Raw genomic sequence first — 14,272 nt, 5'->3', positions numbered from 1 at the left:
GAAAAGACAATAATAACCCAACCATCAGGTAAAGACTGAATGACATCTATGTCAAAGTGACATTAAGATAATATAGTAGCAGCTGGGTATGGTGGTACATGCCTTTAATCCCAGCACTCGGGAAGTAGAGACAGGCAAATCTCTGAGGCCGAGGTAGCCTGGACTACAAAATGAATTCTAGGACATCCAGAGTTCTTATCCAGAGAAACCCTGTTTCGAAAAAGCCAACCAACCAAAAACAGACAAACAAGAACAGCCGTTAAGAAAGGCAGTGTTCAGCACTTCAGTCTCAGGCAGTCCTGCTTGAAACCCTATCTGAGCTTGCTCAGTGATGTACTACCTGCCCACTCACCGCAGCCGCCAAGGTGCGACTGCAAGGTGGCTAAGGAGTGTGGGTGTATTGACCTTTATATGATCCTTCTTCTGATACTTCCCAGTATTTTCTTGCCATGAATTAGCTGTTTCTAAAAGTGATTTCTAAAAAAAAAAAAAAGGCATCTCAAAAACACTCACATGTATCACGGCCATTTTTGGTTTTCTCAGAAGCAGGCTGAAAAATTAAATAGATATTTTATCATTCCTCTGACAGAACCAAACTTGACACAACACAGTATGTTATGTACAAGTCCCCAGGGCAAAGACCATGTCCTAGCTATCTAGTGACTTATGAAAAAAGGGTGCTAACACTCGACACCTGCCTACCACACTGTCAAGGCCTGCTAAGTCTTTAATTTCCACCTTGTATCTTACTCTCCCGACCTTATCCAGGTGGTGCATGGACACCACTTCCTTCCCGCGGGGGATTGAATCGGAGACCTGTGCATGCTTAGGAATCAGAGACCTGTGCATGCTTAGGAAAGTGTCCTACACTAGGCTAGAGCCCCAGCTTCTCCATAAAGTCTATTTACGACAAGGAAAAGGAAGATGACAGTACTTCAAGATCAGAATAGGGTTGGGGATTTAGCTCAGTGGTAGAGTGCTTGCCTAGCAAGCACAAGGCCCTGGGTTCAATCCTCAACTCAAAAAACAAAACAAAACAAAACAAAAAAACACCTGCCACACTTTGATATGGCAGACTTCCTTGACTCTCCATGGGAGGCCTTACCCTCTCTGAGGACTGGATAGGAGGTTGGGTGGGGGAAAGATGGAGGGTGGGTGGGAGCGGTGGGGGGAGAGGGAATTGTGGTTGATATCTAAAGTGAACAAAAAAACTTTTAAATAAAAAAAAAATAAAATAAAAAGATTAAAAAACCAACAACGAAAAGATCAGAATAAACACACAGTTGTGTGTAGTAGCCCCTGGAAGTTGTTCAAACTGGGGAAACATACCTTCTTTCCTGCCAGTTTTATCCGTGGAGTGAAACTGTTACAAAAGAGCTGGCTTTTGGACGTGTAGAAACTGAAAAAAAAAAAAAAAAAAAAAAAAAAAAAAAGTCATTAATCTATTATTTATTTATTAAGATTTATTTATTATGTACACAGAGGAGGGCACCAGATCTCATTACAGATGGTTGTGAGCCACCATGTGATTGCTGGAAATTGAACTCAGGACCTCTGGAAGAGCAGTCCAGTGCTCTTAACCTCTGAGCCATCTCTCCAGTCCCTAATTTATTTATTTTTATGTGCATTTGGACCTGTATGTATGTCTGAGAGGGAGTTGGATCCACTGAAACTGGAATTATATACAGTTGTTGAGTTGCTGTGTGGGTGCTGAGAACCGAACCCAGGTCCTCTGGAAGAGCAACCAATATTCTTAATTCCGAGGCATCTCTATAGTAACACAGTTTTTTTTTTTGGGGGGGGGAGTTCAAGACAGGGTTTCTCTGTGTAGCCCTGGCTGTCCTCAAACTCTGCCTACCTCTGCCTCCTGAGTGCAGGAATTAAAGGTATGCTCGACTGTGCCTGGCTTCTTTAATCTAAACCTTAAGACAAACAGCAATCCCAAGTAAGATCAGCTTGCCTATGCCTGGTTTTGTTTTAGGTTCACAAATCTTCCCAATTCTGGTAAGTGAGATGGCTCAGCAGGTAAAAGCACTCTGCAAACCTGACAGTGTGATCTCTGGCAACCTATGGGGAAGGAGAGAATCCGTTTCCAAAAGCTTCTCTCTGACACACACATATACCCTGTGTGCACACGCGCACACACACACCATATACGCACATACATATAAGTAACAATAAAGCCAAGAACAGTCATAAATGCTTTTAATCATAGCACTCTGGAGGCAGAGGCAGATAGATCTCTACGAATTAAGAAGCAAGTTCTCAGCCAGGCAAGCTACATAGTCAGACATTTTCTCAAACAATAATGATAGTAATAGTAAAAAGTTAAATTCCAACTCCAACATTAGCAATGATTTCAACTGTTGCTCTGGCCTGTTCTCCTCATACACCACATGCTCCCTGTTTAGTGTGCACTAGTGCTAACTGCCAACCAGATCAGACTCTTCTTATTTCAGGGACAAAAATTCTTTTATATCAGAATACTTTCATCCTGATGTTTGGTATAATGTTAGGTCCACAGGAAGTTCTTAATATTTACTCACTGGTTGGCACTTAACAAAACAAAATCAAACAAACTAACAAACAAAAACAGGACAAAAGTTAGTGCTCAAGAAAAGATGGCAAAAACCATTAAATCCCACTCCCTCTAAAAATAATCTTAATACAATCATGACATAAGCCTATGTCAACTGGAGACCAGCATCATCCAAGTGCTGAATGAACACACAGAAGCTGCTCCACCTTTCCATTCTTCAGGGACCAGGAGCCTTCTTTGTAACTGTCCTGGATCTCACTCTGTAGCCCAGGCTGGCCTCGAACTCACAGAGATCCTCCTGTCTCTGCCTCCCCAGTGCTGGGATTACAGGAGTAAGCTACCATGTCCAGCTTCTATCAGTCTTTATCATTTTTTGTTTTTGTTTTTGTTTTGTTTTGTTTTGAGACAGGGTTTCTCTGTGTAGCTTTGCACCTTTCCTGGAACTTGCTTTGGAAACCAGGCTGGCCTCGAACTCACAGAGATCCACCTGTCTCTGCCTCCCAAGTGCTGGGATTAAAGGCAGAAGCCACCCCGCCTAGCCAGACCGTAAACCTTCTTGTATTCTCTTTTCTCAGTCATAATCTTGCAAATAATGTTTGAGACATTGCCCTAATTCTACCTTGTAGAAAATCTCTGACTATAAACAAATAAAAATTAAAAACAAAGTCAGGTGTGGTGGCACATGCTTTTTTTTTTAACACTTGGGAAGCAGAGGAAGGTAGATCTCTGTGAGTTCAAGGCCAATCTGGTCTATGTGGCCAGTTCTAGGCCAGCCACAGCTACAAGTGAGAACCTGCCTCAAAAAAAAAAACCAAAACAACAGGGGCTGGAGAGACAGCTCAGTGTTAAAGAGCACTGGCTGCTATTCCAGAGGTCCTGAGTTCAATTCCCAGCACTCACATGGTGGCTCACAATCATCTATAGTGGGATCTCATGCCCTGTTCTGGCGTGCATAAATAAATAAATAAGTGAATGAATGAATGAATGAACAAATAAGTAAGTAAATAAGTAAATAAATAAATGAATGAACAAATAAATAAGTAAGTAACTAAGTAAATAAATAAATAAATGAGAACAAAAGCAGCAGCTTCTGCAGATAAGGGACAGGCCGTGGGAACAATCCTATGGAACACTAAGTACATCAGAACACAAGAGTGTTACCTGTACCGGCCACTGGACCTGGAGTTCAGCCAGCCCCTGGGATTTTGTTTCTCCCCGTCAAGAAAGGAGAGAACTAAGTAGAAGTTGCTCTTTTCTCCCCAGACATCAAGAGTAAAGGATGAGTGACAACGTGCCATGGTAACAGACGTCCACTACTCAAGCACTTGGAAGGCCGAGGCAGAAGGAGTGCTGTGAGTTTTGGGTCAGCCTAGACCCGGTCTCAAGAAAAAAGAAATGGCTAAGGAGACACCTTTGCCAGTAAAGTGCTTGTCATGCAAGCATGAGGACCTGGGTTCAATTTCCAGACCCCAAGTGAAAAAGCCAGGCTCAGTGCTGTGCACTTGAAATCCCAACACAGGGAGAAGGTAAATAGATCCCTGTGGCTCACTGGCTGGCCATCCTAGCCAATGTGAACAGCTCCTGAAGAAAGACACACCAGGTTGACATCTGCCCTCCACAAGTATGTACAAGAACCTCCTAGCCGGGGTTGAGGATTTAGCTCAGCGGTAGAGCGCTTGCTAAGCGCAAGGCCCTGGGTTCGATCCTCAGCTCCAAAAACAAAACAAAACAAACAAAAGAACCTCCTAGCCACAGTTAATAATGCACCTTAAAGACACGTAAGACTGACTGTAAGGGCCAGGCGGTGGTGGCCAGCACTCAGGAAGAAGAGCCAGGAGGATCTCTATGATCTAAGTTCAAGGCCAGCCTGGTCTACACAGCAAGATCCAGGACAGACACTAAAACTACACAGAGAAATCCTGTCTCAAAAAAACAAAAATAGCCGGGTGGTGGTGGCGCACACCTGTAATCCCAGCACTCAGGAGGCAGAGGCAGGTGGATCTCTGTGAGTTCGAGGCCAGCCTGGTCTACAAAGCGAGTTCCAGGACAGGCTCCAAAGATACAGAGAAACCCTGTCTCGAAAAACCAATAATCCCAGCACTCGGGAGGCAGAGGCAGGTGGATCTCTGTGAGTTCGAGGCCAGCCTGATCCACAGAGCTAGTCCAGGACAGGCTCCAAAGCTACAAAGAAACCTTGTCTTGAAAAACAAAAAAAAAACAAAAAAAAAAAAAAAGAAAAGAAAAGAAAGAAAGAAAAAGAAAAAAATAACAACAAAAACCCAAAATATAAAAAGTAAAAAAATTTTAAAAAGACTGACTCTAAGACAACAATGTTATCACAGGGTATGGTGGCATATGCCTTTAATCTTGGCACTAGGGAAGCAGAGGAAGCTCTAGGCCAGCCAGGACTCTGTAGAGAGACCCCACAGAGATACACACACACAAACACATACACACACACACACACACAGAGAGAGAGAGAGAGAGAGAGAGAGAGAGAAAGTATGCACAATGTATCAAATAAACATACTTGCCTTGTATTTCCCATGTAATCAAACTTTATAGAACTAAACTATAAATTATGTGCTATTTCTTGCCCCTGACCCATAAATAATGCATGTGTATGTGTGTTATAGTAATAAATGTTGGAAACAGCATAAATAGGTTGAAAGCAACCTTACAAAGCAATGAATATCCACCATGTGTTGAAGACAACAGAGACTGCTTAATAGCTTTTGTTAGCTTGTTATCTGTGTCAGTGACATAATCCCTTATAAAATTCTGTTAAGATTTCTATAAAGTATCCCTCATTCTTTCTCCATGTGATGTGTTCTGTGCTGCTCATAAAAGAGAAAGAAAAGGCCTTTGTTAGGGACACAAAGAAACATATACACAGTGAGATCCACAAGACAGCACTCAGGCAGGCACAGATTCAGGCTCATACAACAGACCAAGAGAAAAATACAAGACACAGGGAGAGAAGTAGAGAATTCAAATCTGGGCTCAATCTTGGTCAAAGTACACCAAGTGGAAGTGCTTTTTAATTTCTTTTTCTTAATGCAAGAGTGACACATTTTGGGTATTCTGAGGCTATTATTGTGTTCAAACTGACACATGTGCACTAATACAAACAAACACACACACATGCAAACACACCACAGAGATGAGTTAAAAAGAAATGTGAGACAGAAAAAATGGATTTCTATGAAGTTGAATCATGAAATTTCTATTTTCCAGGGTCACAAGCAATCTAATATCACAATTTCATTGGGGTTTCAGGTTTTTATTAGCAAGGCTCACAATGAAATGTGAAAAACAGGTCTCAGTCCCTCCAAATTCTCAGATTTAAAAGTCCTTCACATATGGTTCCATCTTGCATCATAATGGCACCAGAAAACCAAGGTAGGATGAAAAAATAAAGTGGTAATTTGGGAATCTTATAAGTTACTATAAAGTAAAATTTGAGAAAAATGCAGAACTTTAATCGGAATTCATATATTTCTATATATTCTATAGTTACTTTTTACATTTCCTGAACTAAACTCAAAACCATAAAATATGGTAAATTAATGGTGATTTTTAACTGGTAAGTGTATTTAAATGTGTACTGAAGAGTTATAAACACAGGGGTCAGTGAGATGGCTCAGCAGCTAAAGGTTGTAACTTGATGTTGTAAGTGGACTGGCAGAAATGAAGATATTCTAAAGAGACACTTGCGTCTCTCAGTCTATGAGACTATAGAAACAATGGACCTTAAAGAAATGAGAATTCTCCAAAAATTTCATGATGGAGAAGGAAAGGCTGCCAACCAGTGTGGGACTGGTCCCCTGGAAAGAAATTTCAAACAGTTGTGACAATCTGTCAAACCAGCTTCCAGGATGAGATGAAAGCCCAGATGATGACGGGTCAGTGGTGGGCAGAACCACACCTTGACTAGTACTGCTTAGATGTGCATATCCTTGGTCTTCTATTTAAATTCTGATCTCACTTCAAGACCTTGAAAACACAGTTACGGGTCTGCTGAATCTCTTTGTCCATTTTCCCAATGGTACTACATTGAATCAATCTTTTCCTGCTTTCTGTTTTTCCTTTTCCCCTCAGGGCCAAAGACCAAAACAGGGGCTGAGCAGATGGCTCAGGGATTAAAAGTACTGGCTACTTTTCCAAAGAACCCAGGTTTGATTCCCAGTTCCCACATGATGGCTTACAATCTGTAACTCCAGTTTCAGGGGACCCAATGCCCTTTTCTGACTTCTAGGGACACAAGGCAAGAATGTGGAACACATACACGTAGGCAAAAGACCCACATAAATAAAGATTTTTTGTTTTTGTGGTTTTTAAAGTATGATATCTGTGCTGGATGTGATGGTTCAGAGCTTTAATATTAACATTGCTGAGGCAGAACTACCAACAGTTTGAGACTAGCTTGGCTACAGCAAGACCCTGTCCCCCCACCAAAAAAAAAAGAGCACAATTTTTCTTGCTTTTTTTTTTTTTTTGAGACAGGGTTTCTCTGTGTAACAGTCCTGGAACTCACTCTGTAGACCAGGCTGACCTCGAACTCACAGAGATCTGCCTGTCTCTGCCTCCCAAAGAGTGCTAGGTTTAAAGGCGTGTACCACCACTGCCTGGCTTACAATTGTTCATAAAAACCATGTGTTCTGAGAGAAGTAAGGGACATTCATTGAACAGGATAATTGCAATGGAACCACATTATCCTTACAGAGATGGCTAAACAAGCAATCCTTGCTCATTTCTGGTTCTTCACTTATGAATATAGGTGACCAGCAACAATCCCTGTACCAAAAGACGCATACACAAGGCTAACATCTGTATTTGTAATGGTTTCCAAGCTGAGCTCTGGTGTATATTTGCAGCGTGACTACTGTAGAAGCCAAGACCAGCAAGATTGCTCATGTTAGGTAAAGGTACTTGCCAACAAGCCTGACGACCTGAGTTGGATCCCCAGGAACTATATGGTGGGAGGAAGGAGAGAACCAAACCTTACAAACTGTCCTCTGACCTCCACAAGTGTGCCATGGAATGAGCACACATATACACATGCACACAGACACATAAATAAATCAGTATAATAATTTTTAAAAAAATATGCTATGGAAGGTTCTACTGGGCTACAGCCATAAACCAAGCAGTCTGCCCCTCACAGGGCCCAGCCATGACAAACAACACAAAGAATAGGAAGCGCCAAAGAAAAAGTATCTGCTGGCCTTTGAAGAGTAGACGAGAGGGACTGGAGCTGGGCCTTGAAGGAAAAGCAGACAGGCAGAGGCCCTCTATCTTAAAAAAGGCCCAGACCTGAGGTGAGTTGAGAGTGTCTGCTACCCACAGCAAGAAAGGGAAACAGCGGCAGGAGAGGAGGCTGCAGAGCCAACTACATTAGTCCTTGTCAAGCTCCCTCGAGGAATCCGGTCAAACTCGGACAGACCAGTGGATTAAAGACCACTGTCTCCATATCCCAAGCACTCTGGCATATCACACCTTCCCTGGGATGGCAGAGAAGAACACTAATACCTTCTTTACTTCTGAGACTCAAACTAAGAATATAAAAACTATCTTGTTACTCAGGAATAAAATGAAAAATAAAAAGAAAGAAGAAAATAATGGTTTAAAGAAGTGATTCTCAGGCCTAGGACAGAGATGTGCAGAGCAATTGCCTACTATGCAAAGCCCTAGGTGCAGGCTGGAGAGACAGTTCAATGGTTAAGAGGACTTGAGTTTGGTTCCCAGCACCCACCCCAGGCAGGTCTCAACTACCTATAGGTCTAGCTCCAGATGATCCAACACTTTTGTCTGGCCTTTGTGTGCACCCATATACAAATGGCATTTTGCATACATAGAAATAAAAATAAGTATTAAAACAACAAAAAACAAAACAAAACAAGCCCGTGGTACACAACTCCCAGGACAACCAACTAGCCAATAAATAAATAAATAAGGCAGGTTTGGGTGGCTCACAATATGATCCTAGCATTTGGGAGGCTGAGGCAGGGCCATGAGTTTGAGGCCGGGCCACATAGTGAGACCATCTCAAAAAACAAACAAAACAACAGATGTAGAGAGCCAATACCAAGGAAACTATTCAAAACTTTCATCTTCCACTTTGGGTGACACTCACCTGTGGTTTATCCAGTGAGGAATATTATAATCATCGCCCAGCCGAGAATCCCTTGGGACACTCCGGTTGTGCAGCTGCAAGGAAAGAAGAAGCCAGGACACAAATAAACTACAAAACAAACTGGCTGTGAACTGCTCCAATTTTTCTATTTTTAATTATTCTTCACCTGGTCTTTCAGAAGGAAATCTAAATTCTATTACCTTGAATAATGGCACAGCATGTAAAGGCTGCTCTCCCATGCACACTAAATCCACACCAATTCCTAAAAAGGGAAGGATAGAGAAAGGCAGGTCGGGAGGACAACAGCAGAGGTAAGTATTCCAGTCTGTTACTATTACTGAGCATGGTATGAGGCAAAGCAGACTTGCTGTGCTGCAGTTTATAAACTCATCATTGCTACCTACATGGGAAAGAAATACATGCTTTTCTGTTTCCTCTAATATGCTTTAGGTTAGACACTGATTACCCAGAAGATCTATAAAAACAGAAGCAAGGCCTCCACTACTCAATTCTAGTAACATCCCTGATCACCGTGCAAAGCCCTTCACAATCTAAGAAGACAATGAAAACTCCATAGTTCTAGGACAAGGGAGGGTATTAACACAGGGAGACATTGGAAACCAAGGACTGTTACCGTTATCAATCATACGCTGCTTGGTCAAGATCATGAGCAGACGATCCACTTCAAAGACACCCACCCCAGGCGTGATCACCACAGACATCTGCCCAGTTCGGTCGAAGTTGCGGTTGATGTAGTGCTTGTCAAACACTTTAAAGAAAACAAAAATCGCCCCCGTGATGATGGCACAGCTTTTCAGAAACCAGCCACAGGCACACACCTCTGTGCTTTCAGAGCACACATTCCAATCATACCAACTGGCTCATTGTGACCGAATTTTACCAAGTCATCCATGTTTGCCTTTCCCTTCTACTTTAGCAATGTCTTAAACAAGACATTCACTTCACTCTTTATAAATCACCCTCACTGGGTACCCAATACAGCTGCCCATATGGCCTTAAGTGCTCAATTTTTATGTCAAAAACTGACATCATCCATCAAAGAGTCTATCCTGAAAGCTCCAAGAACAAAGTATGGTACTTCCTATTTATTATTGTGTGTACACTCAATTGCCACAGTGCACATGTAGAAGTCAGAGGCAACCCGTGGGTGTTTGCTCTCTTTCCACCATGTGGAGTCCAAGGGACTGAACTGAGGTCATCAGGGTGAGAGACAAGCACCTTTGTCCACTGAGCCCTCAAATATCAATTTACGACAACATTTAAGAAAATAGATCAAGAGCCTTTCAAGACTTATAAATTTAAATAATTGTTATGCCTGAACTAATCATTGCTTTGAAAAATCCTTGAAATTCAAATATGACAAAAAAAGCAGTAATTCTGTATTCCAGAATTCCCTAGAACCTGGATACAGACTCACGGGACAGTGATAGGGTGAAGTGAAAACACACCCGCACTTCCCCAGCCAGCCAATGGCTACCAGGAGCTGGGCATAGTTTTCCCACTGCAAAAGAGCAGAGACGGGGTCACTGGGGATGGAATATGGCTCCAGGAATTCCTACCGCTGTGTTTCTCAGAGCAACCAGGGCTGCCTGACTCTTTCCATCAACTTTGTACAAGCCTTAGGAAGCAATCACACACCATAGTAACTGGCTCTTCTTACAACAGGCCTGACGGCAGGTACCTTGTTTTTACTTAGCATACCCTTCTCCACTGGAATTCTAAGAATACAGTACTTTTTGTGGTTTTGTTTTTAATTTTTTAATTACATTTGTGTGTGTGTGTGTGTGTGTGTGTAGGTGTGTGAGTGCCACTGTCTGCCTGTAGAGGTCAGAGGACAATTTGCAGGGTTGTTTTTTTTGTTGTTGTTCTTCTAAGATCTCAGGGACCAAATCAGGTCCTCAACTTGGTGTCAGGCACTTTTACCCACTAAACCATTTCATTGACCCTGTTTTTTGTTTTTGATAGACAGAGTCTCTCTAATAGCTCACCTTCTCTATATCCCTCATGCTTATGATTCTTCTATACCACACTCAAGAATATATGTGTTTTTGTTTTGGTTTTTTTAAAGCAGAACCTAAAATTTAAAAAATGTACCTAAAATCAGCTGGGGAGCAATGTGAGAAATAAAAAGATAGTTTGTAGTAAAAAACAAGCAGCCAGGCAGGAGTCCTGCCAGCTCCTTACCACAAGAGGTAAACAAGAAAACTAAGCTGATTCCCCAACAGAAGGCCTACGAGCCAAAGAGCAGCCAATACGACCATCCAATTAGAATGCACTACTTTGAGTTAATTTGAAGTGTAGATGGGAAGAAGGCCTCCAGGTCTGGGGCTTTGGACATCAGCAATGAGCTGCCCATGGCCACATGGGAAGCAAGAGGTCAGCTTACTGTGTCCTTACTCACCGTTGAAAGACAAGTTGATGGCCTCTAGGTAGTTTCCTTGTGCTGAGGTAGAATTGTCTCCTTGAGGAAAGCCCCCTGAAGCAAAAGATACAAGGCAAGGAAAAACATTTCATGAAAGATGAACTCTTAAAAACTAACAGGAAGGTGCCAGGTTGAGGAGTGGGTGTGGGGCATGCCTTTAATCCCAGGACTCAGGAGGCAGAGGTGAGTGGATATCTGAGTTCCAGGCCTCCTGGTCTACAGAGCAAATTCTAGGACAGCCAGGGCTACACAGAGAAACCATGTCTATAGAACCCCACCCCCCTCCCCCCCCCAAAAAAAACACAAAAAAGAAAAAGAAAAACCAGGAACCAGGAAGACATCTGGCTCCGTTCTATCCGTTCTATACAATGTGTTAGGGACATTGTAGGAACTGGCAGCATATGCAAGAAACAACCGGATCCAACAGAAAATAAAGACCTATCTACAGCAATACAAAGGAATGGAGCCTCCATTCCCCACATCATTTCCCCAGTGCACCTCTGACACGCGGATGCAGTACCTGCCTGTTCCAGTCGCACCAACACTGGATACTGGATGAAGAGTTTTTTAATGGTCACAAGGAGCGATGTCCACTCTTCCCTTCTCTCATTCTGAGCCACCACTCTGAAAGGAATATTGCCATGAATGAGAAATCAAGCACCGACTACATACATGTTATCAGGTTCATTACAAAGTTTCAAGGAAGGAGGAAAATGTGGTTAATAAGAAGTAATAAGCAGGGGATGAAGGGATGAACATGTCTACAATTCAAGGACTGAGGACTAAGGTAGACCCACAAGTTCAAGGCTAGGCTGGTGAACATAGTGAGTTTCAGACAAGCCAGGGTTATTTGATCAAAAATAAAACAACAAGCTAGGTGTGGTGTCATAAGCTTTTGATCTTAGCACTCTGGAGGCAGAGGCAGAAGGATCTCTGTAAGTTCTGGGCTAGCCTGGTCTATGTAGGAAATTCCAGGCCAGCCAGGGCTACAGAGAAAGACCCTGTCTCAAAATAAAAAACAAATAAACAAAGATGGCTCATAAGGTTAAAGGCACATGCCACAGATCCTGATACGAGAGTTCATCTCAGGGAACCACAACATAGAAACAGAGAACAGACGTTCACAAGCTGTTCTCTGACAAGCAGTGCTCCCTTGAGTACATGCATACACACCATAAATAAATCAGGAAATTAGGGCTGGAGAGATGGCTCAGAGGTTAAGAGCACTGGCTAATCTTCCAGAGGTCCTGAGTTCAATTCCCAGCACCCATATAGCAGCTCACAACTGTCTGCAACTACAGTTCCAGGGGATCTGATACTCTCACACAGACAGACATGCAAGCAAAACACCAATGCACATAAAATAAGTAAGTACTTATAATCTTAAAAATAAAAATAAAGCCAGGCATGATTGGCACATGCCTTTAATTCTAGCACTTAAGAGGTAGAGGCAGGTGGATCTTTCTGAGTTTGAGGCCAGCCTGGTCAACAGAGTGAGTTCCAGGGCAGTTCAGATTACATATAAACTCTGTTGGAAAAAAAAATTAGTGATGATGATGATGATGTAAAAAATAATAAGGGGGAAGATGCTTAAGGAAAATACCTGACCTTGATTTCTAGCTTCTTCAGGAGCATGTTCAGAAACTGCATGCACAGATGTGAACACAACACATGCCCCACACACAGAATGATACTACAGAACAAAATAGGATAATAAAGCCTCTGTGTAACCACCATTCAACCCAACAGACAAAAGCCACCAACCAAGCATGAGAACCTGAGTCTGGGTCCACAGCACGATGGAAAAGCCAGACAATAGCTGTGTCTATCGTAACCCCAGTGTTGGGGACCAACAGACAGGTGAATCCCTGAGCTCACTGGCCAGCCAGTCTAGCCCATTCAGCAAGCTCCAAGTTCAATGAAAAACCCTGTCTCAAAGAATAAGGTGGAAAGAAATCAAGGAAGACACCCTGTGTCAACTTCTGGCCTCCACATGCACATGAACACACACTCCCACATACATAGTTTGTTGCTGTTGTTTGTTTTTTGGAGACAAGATTTCTCTGTGTATCCCTGATTGCCGTGGAACTCACTCTGTAGATCAGGTTAGACTAGAACTCACAGAGATCCGCCTGCCTGCCAAGTGCCAGATTAAAGGTGTGCCACCACCACCTTGGCCACAGATAGTTATTTTAGCACATAATTAAGGAACTTTGGAAAGCACCAGGTAACTGGATAATATCAGTCACTGCTAATTTTGTTAAATGACATTATGGTTTTATATAAAATGATCTTATTTTGCATAGGAATAAAATATTATAAGAGTTATAATTTAAAATAAAATCTAGACAAAAGTAGAGAAAGCAAATATGGCAAGATATCAGCTGCAAATTCAGACACTGGACATCCAGCGTTCTTGTATTACCTACTCACTTAGTATTAATTTTGAAGGCTAAAATACTTTTCAATTAAAAAAATCTGGAAGCTGTGATGGTTCACACTAACAACCCCAGCACCTTGTAGGCAGAAACAAGGAATGCCAGAAGTTCAAGGCTAGCCTGGTCTATACACTGAGTTCCAACTAACCAAAGCTGAACAGTGAGACTGCTCGAAACAGCCAAAATGAATAAAGTTCTGCACACAATGTAACATCCTATATCCTGTCATTTAAAAAGTACAAGAATTGAACATTGGTGGAATCAAAAAAAGGTTTTTTAAGTTAGGAAGAGACAACCAATAAAAAAGTTAAAGACACAGCAAAGCACCAAAACATACTTGTAAAAGTCCTCATAGAATCTTCCTTTGTGATCCTGTTGAATTGAAGCTCGGTTTATTTCAGGAAATTCATCTGAAATACAGAAAATTCAGTATGCAGATCATATTGGAAAGAGATTTTTTACAGTGTTGTTGAATTTCTCTTTTGAGTTGAAGATCCACCTGTATCACACAAAAAGAAGCCAGGCTTGGTGTCACATGCCTTTAATCTCAGCACTCGGGAGGCAGAGGCAGGCAGATCTGAGTTCGAGGACAGCCTGATCTACACAGTGAGTTCCAGGACAGCCAGCGCTACATAATGAGACTTTGTCTGAAAAAAACAGTAAATAAATAAATAAATAAATAAATAAGTAAGTAAGAAAGAAAGTAAGTAAGGTTA

General features: G+C 42.1%; 1 protein-coding gene across 9 annotated transcripts in view; it reads right to left on the bottom strand.

The window, feature by feature from the left end:
* Positions 1 to 14,272, bottom strand: part of Depdc5 (DEP domain containing 5, GATOR1 subcomplex subunit) — a 118,031-nt gene that overhangs the window by 87,446 nt on the left and 16,313 nt on the right. For all 9 annotated transcript variants that reach the window (XM_036200596.1, XM_036200597.1, XM_036200599.1 and 6 more), the window contains 8 exons: positions 13,894 to 13,966; positions 11,639 to 11,742; positions 11,098 to 11,172; positions 9,310 to 9,444; positions 8,876 to 8,937; positions 8,676 to 8,749; positions 1,330 to 1,399; positions 514 to 550 (listed from right to left, as the gene is read on the bottom strand). In XM_036200596.1, coding sequence (XP_036056489.1) covers positions 514 to 550; positions 1,330 to 1,399; positions 8,676 to 8,749; positions 8,876 to 8,937; positions 9,310 to 9,444; positions 11,098 to 11,172; positions 11,639 to 11,742; positions 13,894 to 13,966 — 630 coding nt within the window. The remainder of the gene's footprint in view (positions 1 to 513; positions 551 to 1,329; positions 1,400 to 8,675; positions 8,750 to 8,875; positions 8,938 to 9,309; positions 9,445 to 11,097; positions 11,173 to 11,638; positions 11,743 to 13,893; positions 13,967 to 14,272) is intronic.

Source organism: Onychomys torridus, chromosome 10 (genome assembly GCF_903995425.1).
Source record: "Onychomys torridus chromosome 10, mOncTor1.1, whole genome shotgun sequence".
Taxonomy (NCBI): domain Eukaryota; kingdom Metazoa; phylum Chordata; class Mammalia; order Rodentia; family Cricetidae; genus Onychomys; species Onychomys torridus.
This window is presented reverse-complemented; position numbering and strand designations above follow the sequence as displayed.